The sequence below is a fragment of the Gambusia affinis genome, linkage group LG06 (genome assembly GCF_019740435.1).
Source record: "Gambusia affinis linkage group LG06, SWU_Gaff_1.0, whole genome shotgun sequence".
NCBI lineage: Eukaryota > Metazoa > Chordata > Actinopteri > Cyprinodontiformes > Poeciliidae > Gambusia > Gambusia affinis.
In genome coordinates, this window is record NC_057873.1 from 22,393,789 (window position 1) to 22,411,999 (window position 18,211).

General features: G+C 39.9%; 1 protein-coding gene across 1 annotated transcript in view; it reads left to right on the forward strand.

The window, feature by feature from the left end:
- The window catches only part of ppp1r37 (protein phosphatase 1, regulatory subunit 37), a 43,619-nt gene extending 27,159 nt beyond the window's left edge, over positions 1-16,460 (forward strand). Inside the window, exons 3-13 of the mRNA XM_044120711.1 lie at positions 1,285-1,330; positions 2,966-3,066; positions 6,098-6,217; positions 8,421-8,571; positions 8,718-8,873; positions 10,070-10,182; positions 11,016-11,157; positions 11,248-11,414; positions 12,340-13,711; positions 13,795-13,875; positions 14,691-16,460. Of these exons, the coding sequence (XP_043976646.1) occupies positions 1,285-1,330; positions 2,966-3,066; positions 6,098-6,217; positions 8,421-8,571; positions 8,718-8,873; positions 10,070-10,182; positions 11,016-11,157; positions 11,248-11,414; positions 12,340-13,711; positions 13,795-13,871 (2,445 nt within the window). The 3' untranslated portion in view covers positions 13,872-13,875; positions 14,691-16,460. The remainder of the gene's footprint in view (positions 1-1,284; positions 1,331-2,965; positions 3,067-6,097; positions 6,218-8,420; positions 8,572-8,717; positions 8,874-10,069; positions 10,183-11,015; positions 11,158-11,247; positions 11,415-12,339; positions 13,712-13,794; positions 13,876-14,690) is intronic.
- Positions 16,461-18,211: the final 1,751 nt, after the last annotated feature.

The window sequence follows — 18,211 nt, forward strand, 5'->3', positions numbered from 1 at the left end:
TTCGACTCCCTGTCCGGCGACCTCTCCTCGCCCTTTTTCCTGTCTGCCTACTGTCAAAAAATACAACCACTAGCACCGCAAAAACTCTTAGGAGAAAAAAAATGGGGGAAAAAAAGGAAATTGATTTTTTCCTTGAAATTTCAGTTCTTCAATGTACTTAAATTTAGTTAAGTGGAAAACGTGTAGGAATTGAAAGTAAATAACATTAGATTAATAATTCCATCTAAAAGTTGTTTCATAATCATAGTCGGCTGTCATATTCATCCTTCCAGGTAGGGGAAGCCATGCTTTGCTGCATTTTACAATGAAGTTAAGTTTTATAATCCGGACTATCAAAGACAAAAAATAGATATTAAAACAATTGAAATCTGTACTGCTTTGAATGTACAGTTGGGAACCGAAGCCCCTCAGCTTACAAGGATGTGCCACAAAGAGACAAAACCCCAGACGAACCAACAGAAGAAACCCTGGAGGAAGACTCGCCGAAAGCAAATATATTTCAGAGTTGGGGGTATTTTTATAAATGTGTATTAATCGGGAACATTGCGGTACTGGGTGCCACCCTGGATTTTTTAAATTACAGAACAGAAACTTCAAAACCGGAAATTGAGAGATACTTGTCCTTTTTTTTGTTTTTTACTCTACAACCCATTTTTCTAGTTTTTCATAGCGTAACTTTGTGGGTTGAAGTTTAGTTTCGCTTTTGCATTGTTGTTGTTGCTGTTCCTGTTTAAAAGACTCCTCAAGCTATGTCTAAACTGTGCAAAAGCTGTAGCTGAGGGAAGCTGAGGAATGCCACCCTTAGTCTCCATATAAGGTGTTCTTCTAATGGGAAGCTTTTCATCTTAAAGTTGCCAAAAGATCGTTAACTCCACCTTCCTCTACTTTTTTTTTTTTTTTTATTGCGGTAAAGCAATACAGAGATTTAAAGGCATATGAGTAATTAGAACACAGCAGAGAATAGAGAAAAGGAAACTATCAACAAAACCTGTCCTGAGTATCCCACCTGTACTGACCAATTACGTCGCTCTGCCGGCGATACGCTTTTCCTTTTAAACTTGCCATCACTGGGACTCAGTCAGCAGCTTCAGGCGCCTTGAACTAATGTTTGTACCGAAGGTTTATCTCGATTTGCACAAGATCTGTGATGCAAACCGCTCCTACAGACTTTATTGAATTTCCTCTAATGCGATGTGAAAATTTCCTCATGTGAAAAGCAAAGTCTGCTGCAGACTGATGGACAAGATGAACTCATTCTGACCACGTTTCTTTCTGTTTCTGTAGGAACTGAAAGACCTGACTCAGCGAAATGAATGCTTGGATCTGAAGGGTAAGCACAAAAATAACACAGCAGTTCATTCAACTTGTGAATTTTTGTCTGCCTTTAATAGGTTAATTTAAACAAGCTCGGATGAACAACACGCAGCTTTTTATACCTTATTTATTTAGCCAATACGAAGAAGCATCGTCAAAAAGCAAAGTATTTTATTAATCCATATAGGGCTGAAATGATTAATCAAATGAATTGTGATTAATTGTTTACTGAAATAATTGTTATCTCTAATTTACTCATAGATTAATTGTTCACTGGAGTATTCAGACTCTAAAAATGGCCATTTGCTGAAATTACAAGACAGTCAGAGCCTTAATTAAGCCAAAATTGTACAAAAAAAAACATTTGTACAAAAAAAACATTTTGCATTTAAGGTGAAAAGTATTCTTTGTCTCTTCTACCCAGAATTCCTTCAGTGGGATTTTCCCAAAAAGTAGTTGAATTATTGTATTTGCATCTTTTGTTGCACTTCTACCATTGTGCTTTAAATGACAAATATGCATATTGTCCTATTTCTTTATCTGTTTAACCGTCAGAATAATCAATTACTAAAATAATCATTAGGTGCAGCCCTTTTCCAGAGGAAATTTCTCTCATCATCTTTATATTAATTCAGTGAATAGAAATTTGCAGGCTTTTGTTAAACCACACCAGGGATGAGGTTCTCTCTTGCACGACTCCAGATTTTATTGTTCCAAAAATCCTGTGCTTGGTTGTTTTTTTGTATATATTTTTTTCCAGATACAACTTTTTCAATTTAAGGCACATTGCTCTGGTCTTTTTCATGTTTTCTCATCATGAACTTCTACCTTCTCCCCTCTGAGACATGCAAATTCTGAGATCTGACTTTTGCATTCTTGTGCAATTTCTTTGAACACAGCACAGTTTGAACTTGAGGTGAACCTGCTGGAACAGCCACTGTGGGAATAGCTGGAAACTATGTTGAAGGTTTTCTACCCCTGAGTGATGATGTGCTCCATATTATTTGGAAATGACTGCTTTGACCTTTCAGAAGAAATGTCCAGAAACCAGAGACGCTCCGTTATGAATGCTGTGGCTGATTTATGGTCACCTTTTTTTTTTTTCTAAACCTTTGACCTGCTGATTTCAAATTTCTCTTTAACAACTACATTAAAAGAAAATGAAGTACCAGAATGTAAATTGTGACTCTATATCTTCCTGCTGTAAGTGTTCATTAACTATTTATTTTCAGAGCAGAGATGAGGTCACACAACACCAGGGCAGTTGCTATCAAACAGTGTTCATCTCAGATTTTAAAAGTTTTATTCAATAGCTTCAATGGCAGACAGCAAAACAGAAACAACCTCCATGCCGGGGACAGGATTTAGATTTTATTTTTATTTTTTTCCCTGACCGGTTTTTTTTTTTTTTTTTTTTTTTTTTATCAATCTCTAGCACAAACAAGTCGTTCTCTTACATTCAAATTTTCAATATCTTCTCACACATGCACAGTTCAGTCCAACAAATTACTGAGCCCTCTGCTTTTTGTATATCTGTGGACTTGACAACTCCCAACTTGTCCCTACTGACTCCGGAGTGTTTTACAGTATTTTTAACCTCGTTTCTTCTCCTACTGCACATAAACTCTTAAATGTGTGTTTGTGTGCTCAGGTGAGAAGCTGGAGTACAAAGCGTGCGAGTCTCTGGAGGAGATTCTGAAGAGAGTCCAGTTTAAAGTGTTAGACCTGGAGCAGACCAACCTGGATGAAGATGTAAGATAACTTGAAATGATCTTTGCATCTGTGTTTTTGTTTTTGTTTCCGCTTTCCAGATTCGGTCTGTGACGATCATCTCCAGGATTTAGAGGGGTTGTCATGGATTTATCTGGTTATCCCAGATGTTGATTTGTGTAAAAAAAAATAAAAAATAAAAAAATAATAATAATAATAATAATAATAAAATAAATTTAAAAAAAAGAATTAAAAAAACACTACAGGGAATGTTGGGAACCAGCACATGTTCTGGTGTATGGAGAACTGGTATGCAGGTTCTGACCATCTAAACTCTCAATCCAAAGCCACAGGGTGTTGCTGTGTATAATACAGACAAGAGACAGACTCACAACCTGAGTGCATAAAGTTGTATGTTTTGAAGGACTCTTGATGTCTTTAGGTCTTCATTAAAAATCTACGACATTATTCAAACAAAAAAAACAAGCTGCTTTTATTATTCTTTTATTAGTTGTAGGAGAAAATGTGACTCTAATAGTGCTCAATTATAAATCTTTCAGCTCAGACTTGCACTCAAACAAGAAGTCAGAGTTTTGTCCATAAATGCTTAACATTTCTGTTGTGATGAGTGAAATCATAACTTACATAGCTCTTGTCTTTAAAGCACCATCTTGTTTCACTAGCAAAAGTGTATTATAAGAGCACATACTAATGCGGAGTAATTTAACCACCATCTCCATTCTTGCTTTTATTTTCAGTCACAAACTCTACCTTCAGATATCCACAGATAAATTTTAAATTTCACAAAAACTAAATCTGAAGCTAAATCAGAGACTAAAGATGTCTCTGTCTTTTATTTCTTTCTTTAACACGACGTGGCCTAATTGAAACTCTGAAAGTGAACTGAGATGATTAAATAAAGAAAAGTTATAGAAATAAAAAGTCATTCTACTGCTAGAATCCACTTCACACTGAAACTAAACAAAATAGACATCATAACTTCCTGGATCCAATGAATGCAGCCTGATTTTGAAAGAAATGGTTTGCTGGACTTTCTTTAAAATATGATTTTGGAGAAACTATTTGCTTTTCTGCTGCTAATGTGAATCACTTGGATGTTTTGTTTATTGTTTTTTTTTTTTTTATCCCTGAGAGGATCCTAAAGGTTACAGATACTTTCTTAGTTTTATCCTAAATATTTGTTGTTTACTTTACAGATTGTTGCATTTTTTTATAATCTGTCCCGTTGAAGGGAAAACCAATCAGGCCTTAATATTTGGATGAATCATGCTGCTTATAGATGCGTGTTCTAAAAGATATGACCTTCACAGTATTCGAATAAATGCAGCTTGACATTTAGAGGTTTATCTTTTCCTCTTTTTTTTTTTTTTTTTTACTGATTCGGAGCAGTTTTCCGGAATAATGAATGAATTAGCTCAGTGAGTCATTAACTGAGTCACTACAGACGAGTGTCTCGCTTTGGGCTCCGATGAAACAGAACTTTGAAAGGACAAATTATGGAAGAAGCTCTGCTGGTTCATCTGATTTTATAAAGGAATGGGGATAAATTGTGCATCGAGTTGTTGAGAGGATGGATTCGTTTTCTGAAGTGGGAGAGAGAGAGAAATGCAGAAGATGGTTCATACTTGGCAGAGAGTCACATCTGCGTCGTGGCCTCATGTCGGGACGGTTTTGGGAGGATGAAAGCGGAGAAACGGTTCGGCGGAGAAATGTTTTGAGAAACATGTGGCGAAGCAGGCATGAAGAGTGTGATCACAGGGTGGCTTTTATTAGACTGAATGTGACTCATCTTCCCCCGCCCTGTAGATAAACACTCAGCAACATCTCCCAGTACACACACACATGAGAAGGTTAGAGGACGTTGTGTGTTATCTAGCTTGTCTGGTTTTCCTCTTCTGCTATATTTCCGTCCTCAGAGGAAAATACAAATCACATTCTTTATTAAGTCTCAGCACTGGTTGCAGGTTTTGCCCCAAACTTTGCTGACATTTAATTTGTAGGCAAGAAAAACTCAAGTAACTAAAAATCTTTATGATGATTTTACTTGAACTTAATCTAGTGGTTGGGGGATGAGTTACTGTGATGGAAATCAGCTAATTTACTGATCAGCATACTAAAAGATCTGAGTTTATTTTACCAATAGTCTTCAAGACTAACAGCTTATATTTTCTTTGCACTTTTTTGAGTTTAATTAAATCAGATAGAGGTTAGGGACTCGTGATGTGATGCATAAATATTGATAATTTTGTAATTTCTTAATTTATTCGCAGACTCAACACTACCACCCTTATCAGACGAGCTCTAACACAAATTTACATTATTATGTTTTAAAATCTAAATTTGCAGATCAGACTTTAAAGAAAAGCAGAAGTCCTTAATAGACAGGAAAACCCTCACCAGTGAATTGTTGAAATCTTTTATCATAAACTTGTTTAATAAGAAAGTTTTATCTTAAGATAAAAGCATTGCCCCTGACGTGTTCAGATTTGAATATTTATTCATTTAATTTTATTACATACTTGTATTTCTTTTATATTTTCTGCTCTCAATATTTAAGTAGCTTTATTTAAGGTAAGCAGGAGAACAAATTAATTTCATATTAATCTTGTATAATAACAGGAAGCTGCAGCATAATATAAAATAACATTACATTATTGTACGACAAAGACTTCAACCGGTTTTTTTTTATAATTGAACTTTTTTCTACAAATTGTTGTATATTGAATGTGTAAAAGCAAACTTCTATACTCAGAAAACACAATTAAATTCATCTTTATGTGTTAATTGTGTGGAATTCATCTTGAGTTTTTTTGTTTCTTGTTTCCATAAATAAATTTAAAAAATACCATAACCTGAGGAACTCTTACAGAAATCCCACACTTCAAAGGGCATCATGCAAACGCCTCTAATTTCTCACCTGTCCCGAAGAACCATTCAGAACTCCTCTGATATTTCTTAAGATGTCCCAACATAATAAACATCTTGGAACTTTTGGGATTTTTTTTCCCCCCTTTGTGACGTTTTTAAAAGTCCATCCTCGTGTTGTTCTCAGGGCGCGTCGGCTCTCTTTGACATGATCGAGTATTACGAATCAGCCACACATCTCAACATCTCCTTCAACAAGCATATCGGCACACGGGGATGGCAGGCCGCCGCTCACATGATGAGAAAGGTGAGAGATCGTTTGTTTTGTTTGTTTGTTTTTTTCTGACTCGGAGATTCAAATTCTCCCAACTTAAAATGAATTCTTTCCCAGTTTTAACCAGGTGCTGTCACAAATGGAAAATACAGAATGAGATTTATGGTATGAGACGTCTCAGGGGTTTTACGAAAGCGAAACTCATTAAAGCCGATTTGGTGATCAGATCAATGTTTGAAGAAAAGCTTGTCAAAAAAACAAAATTCTCAGACATTTTTCAACACAAAAAAGTCACATTATTTGCAGCGTTCAGGAAAAACTATTTATACAAATGTTATTAGCGGTTATTAATAACATTTTCTTTATTTCAACACATTCCCATAGGAGTGATTAATATTATAGAGTTTTTAAGCTTTGCCGACAAAATGGATAATTTTAAAAATATTTGTTATAGGAATATCACAGTTAGCACGTTATACATATTCTGCTGGTTTTGTGTAATATTTTTAACTTTATTTTCAGTATAAACAAGTAGTAGTGCTTTCTCATACATTCTTGGGGAATTGAATCACAAGTTGTTTCGCTGCACTTGACTCTACTGTATGGCTAGCTCCATGGCTAGCTCGCTGTTTCTGTCTCTTACTCCGCAGTTGTGTAGTCACAATGTCTGGGATCATGAGCGCCCCCTGCCATGAGGCAGGAGAACTGCCTGCCTCACCTCCAATCTGTTCTCTGCGGTTTCTGATCGCTCCTCAGCGCACGAATCACGTCACACACACAGTTTGTAGAAAAAGACACTGTACATTATATACATAAGCTAAATTATGTAAAATCAGTTCATACATTAAATGTCTTTTAGCCATTTTATTAGCGATGTACAGACAGGAGGAACATGCTGTCATAGAGTGGCAGCCAGTGCAGTTAGCCAGAGATTGATCAATCCCTCGCTTCCGAGCATCTGAATGGGAAATTAAGAAAATTCAGCGATTTTTGAAGAGTAATCCTCAGAATTGGTTAAGCTAAATAAAAAATAGGTACTTTATAGTACAAACCACAGGGTGAAAATAGCAATATAAATGATTTAATCATTATATATTGTTTTTTCATGATGACTGGTGAGGCCGTGCCTTCCCTGACCACACGCCACTGTCCAAATATTTGCATGATTGTGTAAAATGTTCACACGGTGACATTTGCACTTTTTTTTGTGGGCAAAAAGATGTGAACATGCATAGATTGATTTGACAATTTAAAACAAAAAAAATCCATTAATTAGTTTCTGTATTAAACTACAACTCACCTATTTGGGATTACTTTAGCTTACTGTGATTATTTAAATAATTGTATTTTCTGAACAGGATGCTCTCCTTCTGTTCAGAGTTCGACTAAATAAATCGCTGCTGCATTTGGAGTCTCAGGGGAAAACAAAGGCTTCGCTTGCAGCTGAAGAGTTTGTGTTCACCACTTAAAAACAGCTTGAGGTGTTGAGTTTGTTTTGTTTTTTTTGTCAGCTGCATTTTTTTGGCTTCAGTCAAGTATCGTTATCAAGTAAGAAAGTATCTGTTAGCCAAATAAAATTTATTTATCCAATCATCCAACCTTAATACTAACGGATGATTATTCAGGCTCAATAACAAGTAATATAGATAAAATGAAAGTTGCTGAAATCACTACTTTCTTCAGGCAAGCAGCTAATTTGTCATCTGATCAGCTCTGTTTGCCTAAATGCAGTCTTTTGATCTCAAAGTGGCTCAGTGGCAGAGCAGAAACGCACTGAGGCTTCTGTCTTCCATGTTTTCCTCTCCAGGACACGAGAGCCACAAAAACATTTAAGAAAAAAAACAAAAAAGATGGATGTCAGATTATTAGCGAGGACCTTCCTGAAGACTACACACACGACACGCACTCTCATTTCATCAGGAGTCTCAAATCTTAATCGACTAATGTTTTGGCAAATTGCGGCGCATGAATGAATGAATGAATAAGATTAAACCTCAGCTTAAACAGAAAACACAATTCAAGTCACTTATGTAAAAAAAAAAAACTGACATCGGTATGTTGATTTGATTCACACAAATAACTGTTAAGATTAGAAATGTAATGTCATCTGCTGAGAAGCTGCAACTGCAGAGGTATGACATGTAGATTTGTTCATATCAGCTGCTGTATGAAAGGAGTCTGATTTGTTGATGTGTTTGTGTTTGAAGCTGAGCCTCTGTCGTCGTTTCCTCCACAGACAAGCTCCCTTCAGTATCTGGAGGCCCGTAACACTCCTCTGCTGGACCACTCGGCTCCGTTCGTAGCCCGGGCGCTCAGGATCAGTGGCAGCTTGGCAGTCCTCCACCTGGAGAACACTGGTCTCTCTGGCAGGCCGCTCATGTTACTAGGTGAGACATGCAAAGGACGGGCAGCCTCTCTCTGCCCTCTCCACTGGTTTTTGGTTTTGTTTATTTCCCAGAATGAAGTGAAATCTGATCTCGCTGTTTATCCCTCCGGCAACTCGCTTTGCTTCAACCGCCCTCTCCTCTGTCAGCCACGGCGCTGAAGATGAACATGAACCTTCGAGAGCTGTACCTGGCAGACAACAAGCTCAACGGCCTGCAGGACTCTGCTCAGCTCGGAAACCTGCTCAAGTTCAACTACAACATCCAGATTCTGGACCTGCGCAATAACCACATCCTAGACTCAGGTACGCAACCCTGAGAAAAGAGGAAGAGTCAAAATGTGATACAGATATCATGTTCTGTGACTATTGCGTTATTTTCTTTACCTTACTTGTAGAAGTATTTTACAAGACATTGTATGTTGTCACATTGCAACCAAACGTTTTGATGCTTTTATCAGATTTTTTTTGTGAACACAATGCAACAAAGAGTTTTGAAGTTGAAATAAGCCAAACATATTTATAAAACACCTTCTGAAAACTGCGGCGTGCATTTTGTATTAGTTCTATTTCAGTCCCAAAATTAAAGATAATGTGGAAACAAATTCAAAACAAGTCCCGTTTCCACCATTTATGTGGAAAATAGACATTTTTCACCTACATACAAAGCTAACGCAGCACTTCCCCATAGTGAAACATGTTTGTGGCAGCATCATGCTGCGAGGACGACTTTCTTTGGCAGGAACAGAAAAACTGTTGAGAGTTGATGCCAAGATGGATGGAGCTAAAAACAGGAAAATCCTGGGAGGGAAAAGCTACAATTAATCTAGAATGGATGGATGGAATTGGTATTTGAATGATTGGATTGAGCAAACTGTGCATTTAAATTTTAAATTGGATCCGTTTGTCTTGTAATGTCACATGAGTGAAAGTGAAATGAATTAGATTGGAAGAAAACTTGTTAGAGGCTGAACAGATTTGAGTCTTAAGCAGCAGGAAGACGACCTTAAACGTGCAGCCAGAGCTCCAATAAAATGGTTTGCATCAGCCATATTTATACGCTAAAGTGCTCCAGACTTATATTTACTGTTGATAATATTTGACAATTGATGTTCACTGATGCTCCCCATCAGATAAGCTGTTCTGCAAAAAGACTGAACAAAAACAACCTAAACAAACGTAGCTTCTATAAAGTAATGATCAGAAAAGCTGAAATAAATATACATCCTGCTTTTTAATTACTTATAAAAGGTTTTAAAACAACGTCTTTTTCCTTCCACTCCATAGTTACCCAATAGTTCAGTGTTTATCACATAAAATCAAACTTTACCACATTGACGTTTTTGGTTGTAACTTGACAAGATGTGAACATGGCTAAAGAGCACAAATTGCTTTTGCAAGGCTCTGTACTTAACATTCAGATGATGCACACATTTCTTTATTATTACTATTATTACTATTCTTATTGTTGTTGTTAAAATGTTGTTTGTTTGTCGTCTCAGGACTGGCTTACCTGTGTGAAGGACTGAAGGAGCAAAGGAAAGGTCTCGTCACTTTGGTGCTATGGAACAACCAGCTAACGCACAATGGCATGGGCTACCTCGCTGCTGCACTGGTACACCACACACACACACACTGTCTCCACCACATATATGATATATGATATATAAACGCTTTATTCCTGAATATAATTTTCTTTCTTACTTGACTCAATGTTTTAGCATCTAACCACATTTCTGTAAGAATAATGACGAGTGAAAAGTGGGAATTTAGCTAGAATAAACGGACTCTAAAGATTATTCAATGGGTCCACATTCAGCTGTGCATTGAGGAGAAACTGTGCAGTGTTGCATGTGAAGTTATTAAGCCTCCTCTGCACATAGAGTTTAAAGGTAAGATATAGAAAGTAGCAGCCGTATTTTTTTTAAAGGACAGAAAAACATCAATTCCACAGAGATTCACAATTCCTAGTCTTGGCAATTCTGAATCCATTCCCCATGATGAAAGATCTGATTCATTTTTATGTAAAATTCTATTTTGAAATCATTCTTTGGATATGATTTTATATAAGAAAAATCTAACCTAAGTCTATTTTTGTTCAAGTATAATCTGGTGGCCTTCGATGCAGTATGGAATGTTATTGAATTTATTATAAACATTGTCATCTTTGTTTATACTGTCTTTTCTTCTCATCAGTCACATAATTTAAACAAAATCTACAGAAAATTGGTTTCTAAATCGAGAAACATTTCAGAATCAAAAATTGGAATTGTAATCAAATCTTTGGACGCTGAAAGATTTGCATCTCTCGTCTTTTTAAATGCCTCTTCAGTGTCAGAGAATATGAACCAGGGTTCCAACTGCCACAGTTAGCATATGACAGAAACACAATTCGTTTTATTTTGCTTCATGCGGTTGGGGATGAATGTGTGTTTTCGCGTCTCTCAGCCGTGCACCCAGAGTCTGGAGACTCTGAACCTCGGCCACAATTCGGTGGGCAACGAAGGAGTCCACAAGCTGAAGGACGGACTGATCGCCAACCGCTCTGTGCTCAGGCTGGGACTGGCTTCCACCAAGCTGTCATGTGAAGGTGGGAGCTAAAGCAGTCGCCGTGTGCGTGCGTGTGTCTTCTGCAGTGTTTGGGTCTTGACTATCTGGCTGCGTTAACGTTGCCGTGCAGGAGCCGTCGCTGTGGCCGAGTTCATCGCAGAGAGCCCCAGATTGCTGCGTCTGGACCTTCGGGAGAATGAGATCAAGACCGGAGGCCTGATGGCGCTGTCGCTCGCGCTGAAGGTCAACAACTCGTTGCTGCGCCTCGACCTGGACCGAGAACCCAAGAAAGAAAGTGTAAGCATTAGCTGCATTTAAAAATAAAGAAAAGGAGAAGGTGTTTTTTTTTGTTTGTTTGTTTTTTATTCTCTCAGTTTGACCTCATGGTTTCAACAGGAAGGTGCCGCGAGAGGCTCATCTAGACGCAGGAGAATACCTGACAAAAGATTTTGGTCAATGTCGCTGCTTTGTTTTAGCGTGAACTACGTTTAGTGTTGCATTTAAAAATGAAGCCACTGTGAAGCACAACTCAAACGAGACATTGGAATCAGAAGTACTGCAGCCCTCCAACTTCCTGCTGTTGGTCCCAAGGTCCTGTTCATCAAAGGTCTTATATTCTTCATCATCGTCAGATTTATCACCGTCCTCTTCGGAAGCTGTTGCCTCTCCAGCCCACACAGTAATAGATGCTGAATGCATCACGCTTTAAATCTCAGCGACGTCTCAGGGTTTGCAGTAATTAAATTCAATTTATGTCAAGTCACGACTCAAGGCCCCTTATTTAAAAAAAAAGGTCACTTAAATTTAGTCACACAGTAATTCCAGTCGATTCGAGTATCGAAACAAGTTTGGTTTATCATTCAAATTGAAAAGTTTTCTAATAAAACCCAGCAGATTTCATCGAGTCAATGCGGCATCCACTCTTCCTGGATGAGCCTGTAGCGACATCTTGTTGTTTGCATACAGAGCGTGCATGTAGCGACAGTAGAGAGGAAAAACTTTCCAAATTACAATATTCAACAATAGCAGCACAATTTGATCTCTTTCTAATGTAATGCAGCCCTAATATTAAATGCTGTGAAACTATTTGTTTATTAAATGCCGCCTTACTCAACACACTACACTATCAAGCCTCAGCTTTTTAAGAACAACTTAAACTTCTGGCCAAAGAAGGGAAGTGCTGCCGGACTAACTTCCTCTGTTCTCTGCTCTGGTGTTTCAGGTGAAGAGCTTCATCGAGACGCAGCGCGCCCTGCTGACCGAAATCCAGAACGGCTGTAAGAGAAACTTCATCCTTGCGAAGGAAAAGGAGGAAACCGAGGAGAAGATGAAGCTGTCGGCCTCCATGGCGGAAATAGCCACAGAGGACGGAACGAGGGAGGAAGAGGAAGACGAACCGGCTTCGGCTGAGAGAAAGGAAGGCGAACCGACTGACAACGCGTCACAAACGGACAGCCGGTCAGAAACGAGCCCCGATACGACCGCTCCTCCTGAAAATCTGGACTCCGACTCGGACACCGAGGATGAGGATGAGGGAGAGGTGGTGACCAAGTCTTCTCCCGTTGTGTCGAACCAGGCTGCTCCAGTCAGTCAGCCCCCCCCGAGTGCCTCACGTACCCCCTCGCCCCACTCTGCCTCGCCTACAAGAGCACCAGCTTTGATCACGGGAATAACGGTCACAGAGTCTACGGTCCCAGCGCCTCTGGGGACGCCTCCCTCGCCCGGCCGCTGCATCTCTGTGTCGAGTCCCGGAAGGGGCCACAAGATATTTCTGGTGACGCGGGTGGAGAGCCCACCGGAGCAACTGCAGAGAGCTGCTGCCCCTGCAGCTCCCTGCCCACCGAAACACTTGACGACACCAACACCCGCACAAACACAACTGACACCGGAGGGCGCCAACGGGAGCCCTCCTGCTCCGTCAACAGACAACCATACGACAGAGGAGACCCCCAGCGAGAGACTAGGAGCTGCTCAGAGTCCCAAACTAGACCCGCTGTCGTCAGAGGACACGAAAGCCAGAACTTTAGATCCAGCAGGATTGACGGATCCAAGTCTGCCAACACCAGCATTGCCTTCAAACTCCTCTCCTCTGCCGGATGTGGCTTTGAAGCCATCGAGCCCCCCGGTCGGCCCCCCTCTGGATCCCATCACCACAGAGGGAAGCAGCAAAGCAGAGGAACACGAGGGAACGCTACAAGATGGCGGGCAGGGACCCTCCACAAATGAACTAGCTCAGCCGACACCTGCGCAGGAAGAGCTAAACACTGACCAGACAGCAGGACCAGGAGAGCCCCCTTCCCCTAACCCAACGGACGGCGAGCCAAGCCAAGAGGAAATGAGTGCAGACCCGGTCCAGACCGGCCAGCAGGCTCCGTCGTTCTCCAATCCGCCTGAAGACGGCACTGACGGGAATCCAGGCTCACGAGTTAAAGATGAAGAGTCGACTGACGAGAACTCGGCCGATGAGTGTTTTGTGGAGGCGCTGGACGGAGAGCTGGTCGCTTCAGCTCTGCCCAACGGCCTGAAGACGGAGTTCTCCCTCCACCTGCTGGACGGCGAAACCCCGAAGCCCGGCAGCTGTGTGATGGAGCACGGTGAGTGGCTGCTCCTCTTCAGATGACTCACCCTCCATGTTCTTTTATTTGTTTGTAAACATCTGTTCTGCATCGCCTTGCAGTTAGTTCCAGCTGTGCTCTGGAGCTAGAGGAGCTGCTGCTGGAGGCCAGCATGGACAACGGGAGAGACGCAGCGTAAACCGGTAAATATCTGCATCTTACGGACACGCTGACCAGACGTCTTCTTCACACTTCCAAGTGTTGATGAATCTACTGCTGACTATATCATATTCATGTCATACAAATATGAATATTTCAAAGGGAGAAGCTAAAAGATAAATGAGCTTAGAGAGCGAAATAGAAAAGTTTCAGACTTTCTAAGCATTGTTGAGTACGACTGTCTTATCGTTATCCAGCCACATTTTTTATCATAATAGGAATTTTGATTTATCATTATCATGATAAATTCTAGTTCATGATGCCTGAAAAACAAACCAAAGCTGTCCATAATGTTGGAATTGTTAGTTTTACTATTTTATCCACTATTTGTTCAATGAAAGCATCAGAAAATTTGACGATTAAATGAACTTACTGTGTGCGGTTTAGTGACACAAATCACACTCCCTGACTGATTGCTGTCCTAATGAAGTGTATAAGGATTGGATTTGTTTTTCAAAAGCAGTATTTGTGCTGTTATGATTGCTCTGTCATGTAGCCTTACAGTTACCTAAAATAGAAGTAATGAATAGTTCTTATCCTTTTTATCATTATCACAGTCCTACCACTAAATGCAGTGCTACAAATTGAAGTCCATATTCCCCAACCCTTATGTTTAGAGTGAATTATATTTCTGTTGCTGTTGGATAATAAAGTATTCATGCTCAATGAAGCAATTCCCATTAATTTCGCGCTACAACCACAAACATCAGTTTACACCAAAACGTGGAACTGGTTTAGTTGAGTCGTGCTCTCTGCTGCTTTCAGGACTCATTTGTCTCTCCTCCTGGTTTCCCTGCAGGGACTGCGAGGACAGATGGAAGCAACACTAAGACGATTCGTCAAGCTCTGCAACACGACCGGCTGCCCCCACAATATTTTTGTCGTTTCTTCACGTTATCCAACAACAAACAACGCTTCCTGTAAAGGACGGATGACGCAGTGTTAAGGTCAAAAAGCTCCTAACATGAAAATACAAAGAGGACGGTATCACCCGGAGCTCAACCTGTGACACATAGGAAGTCTTCTACATTCATAGCTACATCACCCATATGAAAGCTGGGGGAGGAGTAGAGATCCCCCCACCGTTATCACTACATTTTCCCGTTCTGTGACGTTTCCGTGAACCTCGATGAGTCGCAGACTGATCAGGGACGGAGGAGCGGACGGTAAAACACTAACCAAAGACCTTTCTGACAGCCCTTACTCGCTCTCCGTAGATTGTCGTCGGGCAAATCGATTCACAGTTTTTCATGACTCAGACATAAGCATGATGACGAGAAACACAGTGGCCCCCTGCTGAGCAGACCTGCTGGCTTTAAAACACTTGAGGTTGGGAGTAAGTTGCTGTTAAAGGCTTTTGTATCCAAGAAACCTGAGGATGTTTATCCATCTGTGTAAATGTAAACATTGTGTGTGTCTCTCTCTCTTTCTTTCCCTCTCTCTCTCTCTCTTTCTCTCTCTTGCTCCCCACCAGAAATAAAACTCTAAGGGACCTCTGCCAAAGTGACTTTTTTTCCCCCCGAGTTTTCTCGTCTTCTGCTCTGTTTGGCCCCTCAGGAATCCACGTCCTCTTACTTGCTGTCCAGACCTGACACGGAGAATATTAAAATAACACGTTTTGCACGATTGAAACCTCCATTTTATGTTTGGCATAAGGAATTTAATCCCAAATTACAGAATTACACAAATCATAACCCAGAATTTGTCAATTTAAAGAGAAGTCAGATTAGATTAATTTTTTTGTTTTGTTTTTGTTCCCCTGAGTTTATTCAGCTCCAAACTCCTCACACCTTCTTCGGTTTCCCTCAGTTTTTCACCTTTTACTCATAACTCTCACCCATTCAGCTGCTTTGAGAAATTACTTATTTTTGTATTTTTGGACATCTTTTTGGTTTAAAATGTTTCCATCTCTGCATCTGCTTGTTTTATCCAAGGGGTTGCTTTTGAAGCCGACGCCCTTTTCGATGTATATTTCATATGCAAACTAGAGAATATATTTAGATTAAAGGACGTTTTTTGGGACGGGATAATCTATTATAGGAGTAAATGGCGGGTTCAGTTGAATGGTTGACTACTGGGGTGCAGAAAGCTGTAAACATGTCGAGGTTCTTGTTCTGCAGCAGCCTTGCAAAACGAATCATTGGCCACAAGGGGGCGTTGATGGCTGTTTTTTCTTTCATTCGGACTTGAAGAAGAATTATGAGCTCAACAGCTAAATATTTTTAGATCAAGACAAAAGACTTGAACATTAAAACATCCATTTAATGTTTCTGTGAAGAGGTCCAATTCTCTCTGCCTTCACGTTTTGCTTTTTGTTCCCCTGCAGCAGAAACTGTTTCCTTGTGTTTTCTTTTCTCCTCCATGGAAACAGCGATCGATCCCACAGCGATTCTCCACCCAAATGGTAGTTTTCCCCCGCGCCCCGCCACCCACACTGTTTGTAATGCTTTAATTTTTAGAAATTTTTAATAATGATTTGTTAACTTAACTGAAATGTGCTGGTAATCACAAAGATATGTACGGCGAAATTTGTTTCTCTCAAATAAATTGCATGTAATGATTAATGAAACGACTCCGTGGTGAATTAGTCAGTTTGAGGTTTTGGGATTTTTTTCCCCATGAGAAAGCGAAATGTAAACAGGTTAAAGCAGGAAGTAATGAAACTTGGAAGTTCTTCGAATCGGTTCTGTTTTTGTAGTTCATCCTTGGTCTGTCTGCCTAAAGGTGCCGTCGTCAACTATTCTATTTGCGGGTGTGACCAGGATGGGAATCTCTAGCCGTCATACTGGAAGAAGACAGGTTCTCTGTCCCAGAGATTGACGTGTTTTGATACCAAATGTGCGCATCAACCCAAAAAAAGACCTTATGAAAATGTTGACTGGAGCTGATACGTTTCTTTATCTACATAGAGAGGGAAAATACTCAAAACATCTTGGAAAAGACAGACTACAGTTTGCAGGTGCGCTCTGGGACAAACGCTTGAGGTGGTCTGATGAAACTAATATCCAAGGGTTTGGCAATCGCTACCAGTGTTATATTTGAAAAAGTGAGAAGCTTGGATCCTACAAAACACCGAGCCAAATGTTAAGTAAGTACAACTAAACATGCAGCAGCATGTTTAGGTGCTTTTCTTCAGGAGGGATTAGTACACTTTACAAGAAGGATTACATGATGAAGGAAGGTCAGTATGAGGAAATAAAACATTTTAAGGTGGCCTTGAAGTTGGAACTTGAGTTGAAATGGGCCTTCGGACGATGACTCGACACGTGGATCTCGGTGTCACCGAAAATTTATGGGCAAAGCTAAAAATGATCTGTGAGTTTTCCTACAAACCTGACTCAGTTACAGCGGTTCTGTACAGGGGCATCGGTCAAAATCCCAGCAAACATCCATCATGTTAATCTCCTGTTCCACCTCAAAGGTGCATTATTGGATTAAGATCTGGAGACTGGAAACCATTGAAGGACTTTTTGTGCAGTGGCGCTTCATCTTGTTGGAATTAGACATCCGAGGTCTGGTATTCTGTAGAATAGAAGTACTTTATAGAAGTACTTTATTCATCCCAGCAGGGAAATTACTTAAATAGAATAGGTATCTGGTGATCCATAATAGTTCAGTTCACAAACTGAACTATTATGTTCAGGCTTGAAACATTGTCTCAAGCCTCTTTATTAAAGAGATCCTATACAAAGATACGATATGTGATCATCTCAAAACAGTCCTACAGACAAACACAAATGTGTTTCTCGCCATAAGGCACTGCAGTAAAGTTCAGTTTACCACACCAGCTGATAAAACATTTCTGTCTTAGGAGCTTTATTGAGTCACTGACTCTTTAGCAGTCCATCCTCCTCAACACACCTGGAGCTAAATGGCAATGGCATTTTTACTGGATTATCCAAAAACGGCAATAAGACAGCTCCAACTTCTCCAGAATGCTGCTGCAAGAGTCCTTACTAAAACAAAAAGAGATCAGCATATCAGTTCTAAGGTCCCTGCACTGGCTGCCTGTTGCTCAAAGAATAGAATTTAAAATCTCCTTAATAGTTTATGAAGCACTTCATAATAGAAATCCATTTCTGATCTTCTTCAACCATATATACCACTCAGACCTTTAAGATAGTCAGAATCAAACCCACTAACTATTCCGAGAGTCAGAACTAAACATGGTGAAGCAGCTTTTAGTTTTAATGCTCCAACACTGGAATAATCTTCCTGCTCACTGTAAGACTGCCCCTACCTTGAGTTTATTTAAAACAAGGTTAAAAACCTTCTTATTTGACGTTGCCTATTCTTACTTTTTTTAATTCTATTCATTCA